This window comes from Fukomys damarensis, unplaced genomic scaffold (assembly GCF_012274545.1).
Source record: "Fukomys damarensis isolate Sample0158 unplaced genomic scaffold, DMR_v1.0_HiC HiC_scaffold_10, whole genome shotgun sequence".
NCBI lineage: Eukaryota > Metazoa > Chordata > Mammalia > Rodentia > Bathyergidae > Fukomys > Fukomys damarensis.
The window spans coordinates 30,302,285-30,306,732 of NW_022900922.1; the positions used below are offsets into that span (position 1 = coordinate 30,302,285).

General features: G+C 53.4%; 2 protein-coding genes across 2 annotated transcripts in view; one reads left to right on the top strand and one right to left on the bottom strand.

Moving 5' to 3' along the window:
• Nucleotides 1–593, bottom strand: part of LOC104861413 — a 2,696-nt gene extending 2,103 nt beyond the window's left edge. The window contains exons 1-2 of the mRNA XM_010622837.3: nt 366–593; nt 18–172 (exon numbers count right to left, since the gene is read on the bottom strand). Coding sequence (XP_010621139.2) covers nt 18–172; nt 366–545 — 335 coding nt within the window. The 5' untranslated portion in view covers nt 546–593. The remainder of the gene's footprint in view (nt 1–17; nt 173–365) is intronic.
• Nucleotides 594–3,806: 3,213 nt separating this feature from the next.
• Nucleotides 3,807–4,448, top strand: part of Tfap2a (transcription factor AP-2 alpha) — a 20,326-nt gene continuing 19,684 nt past the window's right edge. Inside the window, exon 1 of the mRNA XM_019207306.2 lies at nt 3,807–3,958. Within this exon, the coding sequence (XP_019062851.1) occupies nt 3,908–3,958 (51 nt within the window). The 5' untranslated portion in view covers nt 3,807–3,907. The remainder of the gene's footprint in view (nt 3,959–4,448) is intronic.

Sequence of the window (4,448 nt, forward strand, 5' to 3'; positions counted from 1 at the left end):
CTTGGGTGATGACTCACGGGGATTGGGGCAGATCTCGGACTGGGGTGCGGTGCGCTGCTGGAGGAGGCTGCCAGCCCCAGCTCGCGCTGCGCCGGCCTCGCCCGGACCCACGCCGCTCCTTGGGGTTGGCTTCTGGTGCACCTGTCTTCCAGGCGTCTCCAGTTTGGGGGACCTAAGGTGTGGGCAGGCCGGAAGGGAGTTCAGACAGTGAGGTCGCGGCGGGTCTCTTGTTCCTTTGAGACTTTAAAGAGTTTGCCCAGAGTTTAGCCGCTCGTCCGTCTGCTTCCTGGAGTGGATTTTCGCCGCTTGGGCTACGGATGGTGCGCGAAGAAACAGGGTCGCGAATTCGCGGAACCAGCTCTTACCGAACGTGACCCTGTAAGGCCTGGGGTCAACACAAGGCCCCACTGCAAGATTCTGAGCCCCAGGCCTGGACCCAGCCGCAGGAACAATCCTCTGGCTCTCTTCTTTTCACTTCCAGACATTTTCCCTACGGGAAACAAGGGCGGTTCCACCCAGGTCGGTGAGGCAGCAGCCGGTTTCATAACTGGAACCGCGGGGCCTTGTTTTCACCTCAGCCAACTGAGTCCTTGTTAGAGCCAGATTCTGAGTGCCACAAGCTGGCAGGGCAAGTTGAATCAAACTATTTTTATTTTCAAAGAAAAAAAATGGGGCTCTGTTCCTCTTAGAGGTTTTTCCCCCCTCGTTTCAATTTTAGGCCATTAAAAGTAAAGTTCAGAGAAGTCTATCTTGACTACATTCCCTAGAGCTGGAGAAAGGAAAGAGTTTTGTATTTTTGTATTTTTAAAATTAATTTTACTAAAAGTGATCACGTTTGCACCCACACACAGTTAAACCTCATAAAATGTAACTTTATTCCCAAAGTTAGGCTCATTATCATGTAAGGATACAAATCGCACATCAGAATGAATCCTAGGAATCAGCCCCATTTCCTCCACACCCTTGTAGGCTTTAGGCCCTTTCTAACTCTCTTTTCTGAAGATTAGTGTGGTTCTTTATCAGCAATCTGTAGAGGTTTCACCTTAAATTGGGGCAAACCTTGCTGTGTAATTCAAGGCAATTTTTCACCCACAGCCCAGGTTTAGTTGGAAGCCCCTGTATTGCTTTGGAGAGGGGGACAGAGAGAGAGGACTTCCTGGCTCTGGAGAGCTCACAGTACAGCAAGCTGGAGGGCTGAATCCTGGGTGAGGGAAGCAGGTTTGAGGCCCAGTGGCTTGGATCCACCAGGCTCAGCAGGCAGTGACAACCAGAGCACAAGGTCACTCTGCCTCCCCGTCTCTTCATTTCTCTGTATCTCTACCGCATACAGATACTAGATCTTCCTCTGGCCTGGTCTCCACACCCCAGGACCAGACAGGCCTGAATCCCTGAGCCCTTCTGCAGGTCTGGGCTGGCTGCAGTCTGAAGGCCTGGGATCCCTGACCAGCTAGAGCATGAATGTGCACAGTGCAGCGGGGTGATTTGTGGGGATGCAGCTCTCACAGACTTGGCACTGCTGGCCCCAGGGGCCACCGGGCTGCTCTCTGGGACCTTTCAATGGCACCCACACTGCGGCAGCAGCCCAGAGCTGGTAGGCCCCAGTTTGCAACTCAGTGGCACCCTCAGCAGGTTACAGGAATACAACCCCAGCTTAGCAGCCCTGTCGGTAGGGTGGGCAGTGGGATGGGGCAGAGGGTGTGGAGGCTGGGTTGGAGAGGGTGAAAGGGCCTTAAATGCCTCCCCCAGCCCAAAAACTGAAGGAAAAGAAAGTGAAACCTAGAGCTCCCCTGGAGGACACTGCGGGTTATAGACCTGGGTTCTGGGCCTAGGATGTGGCTGAGAGGCCAAAGCACCCTGAGTGGTGGGTGCCCCGTAAGGTGTTAGTCCCCCAACTCCTGACTAGCAGCCACTGTGCCCCAGAGCAGGCCTTGGGCCAGGCCACAAGGTCTAATCCTGGGAGTTGATCACTGTGCGGCAGAGTAGGGTGCCCATGAAGTCCCCAGCGCATGAAGCCAAGTGACTGTGCTTGCGTTAGTGTGGAAAGCCAGCTCAAGGGAGTGCCCAGAGCCCGGGAGCTCATCCCTCTGGTGCTGAGTTCCCTTGCCAGCTCCGGCCTTCCCCCAAGCTTTTTGGAGCCTGTGGCATCACTGAGTTCTTTTGGAAGAATTGCTCCCCCCATGGGCTTTGGATTGGGGTGGGGGTGGGGTGAGAGGTGGGGATCCCTCCTCCTCTCCCCTTCCTTACCCCAGTTAAGAAAGGCTTGGCCTGGAAGCAACCCCCCACCCCCAATACAAGACACACTGAAGAAACCTGGGAGGCCCAAGATGTTTGAGAAACAGGCCTAGAGAGCAACCAGGGTCTGTGAGGCCAGATATACTGTGCTTGAGTCTGCTGCATTCAACAAGGTCAGAGACAGATGAAACTTTTTGCAAGAGAAATGAAGAAGCTCAGTTAGAGAAATTACTCTGTATCCAAAAGTATCACATTAGGTCTTTGTTTTCTTTTCTTTCTTCTTAAAAAAAAAATCGCTGACACTGAAACATAAGTGGGAAGAAGACCCAAGGAGCGAGCAGGGCCCTGTGCTGAGCCAAGAGCCTGCAAAGGGCAACTTGAATGAGGGGCTGGCTGGGGACCTCCAGATGCCTCCTCAGCCTGGGCACTGCAGCCACTGCGTGCAGTAGTCGGTATCATCAAATCATACAGGAACTCTCCCTTCTTTAATTAAAAAGGGGAATCTTGGGAAAACTGGAGCAGATGAGCACGGAGAAGAGTTGGTTCTCAGTGACTTATTTGGATACTTATTTGGATGCGTGTGTTACTCTGTCTGGATTCACAGGCACACACTGCTCTGTACTAGGGCTGAACTCCAAAAAGCCGCTGTGCGCCTCCGCGGGATCTCTGTATCCTTGTCCACGTTGCACCTAGGAAATCTTAACCTAAACATCAAGTTGAATTGTCAGTTGGCCCCAGCTTCCTAGAAACGGGAAGAAAATCTTTTAACCCCTGGAGCTGTCGAGTAACCTCTTCAGGGTACACTTTTATTTTACACGCATCAATTAAGAGATCGCAAACCCTAGCCTACCGACTGGAGCTATTTGGCAAAATCTCCAACCTGGGGGAAAGAGCAAAGCCAATAAAACTCCCAGGGCGTTTCGGCCCGAGGGGGTAGCGGCCGCTGGTGGAGGCCATCTCTTGTTGGGGAAAAATGCTGGCGTGACATCTCTGATCTTGGTTTGGTGGTTATGTGTAATTGCGAAAGGGATAATGATTTCTAATAAAATTGGACGGGGCAGAAAGAACAGCTCGGATAGTGGCAGCAGCGGGGGTGTTGGTGAGGGGTCCCCAGGCTCTCAAACCCTGCGTTGCACGGAGCTTTGCAGAATGCGCTTCGGGAGAGGAGGAAGCCGACGGAGAGGGAAGGAGGAAGTGGACGAAATTGGGTCGGGGTGGGGGGCGCTGGAGCCAGAGGTCGAGGAGAAGCTCCGGGAAGATTCTGTCGGGCAGCATGCTGGCTGGCACTCTGGGTGTAAATTCTGGGCTTGGAGCAGCCTTTATACCTGGGTCGGAGCGGCCGGCGGCAGACTGGGGTACTGGAGAGCAATTGGACTATTGTTGATATGCTAATGAAGCGATTAGGCTGTGCGTAAAGAGCTGGAAAAGGGAAAAGTTTCTACCATTAGAGGGAGATCTACCCTGCACTAAATCCACTATGTGCCCTAGACTTTCTCCAATATTGCTATGAACTGCCTATGTCTTCTTTTTCTCCTCCTCCTCCTCGCCCTCCTCCTCCTCATCGACCTCCTCCTCCTCCTGTGCTCACCGCCGGCAGCCGGCACTTTGCGCTAACCTAGAGAGTAGCTTCACTTGGGCGCGAGGCGGAGAGGGGCACAACCATTCACAACGATCCATGAAAATGCTTTGGAAACTGACGGATAATATCAAGTACGAGGACTGCGAGGTAAGCGCGGTGCCGGCTCAGTCATCCTTGCGGCCACAGCCTCGGAGCTCGACCCTCCCTCTCCTCCTCTCCTTGCAGCCAGCTGCGAGAGGCGGGTGGGACAAACTTTTGCCAGCGCAACGCCGCCCCTGCTTCCCGAAGAACTCGGGGGAGAAGCTGGAGAGGGAGGATCTAGACGCTCTCTTTCTGTGTCCCTGCCTCGAAGCCCTTGTCCCACTTTACCCCTTTTCGGACCACTTTTGGCTGTGTCTGAGAGTGGGGCAAAGAGACGAGAGTGGGTTTTTAAAATTTTTTCTTTTTTTAAACAATCGTGGGCAATCGGGCACGCGCCTGTGCATCCGTGTCTCACAGAGAGATTCTGAGTCCCAAATCACAATTCCTCTCCGATATTCTCTCTCTCTCTCCCTCCCTCTCTCTCTCTCTTTCTCTCTCTCTCTCTCTCTCTCTCTCTCTCTCTCTCCCTCTCTCTCCCTCCCTCCCCCCCTCCCTC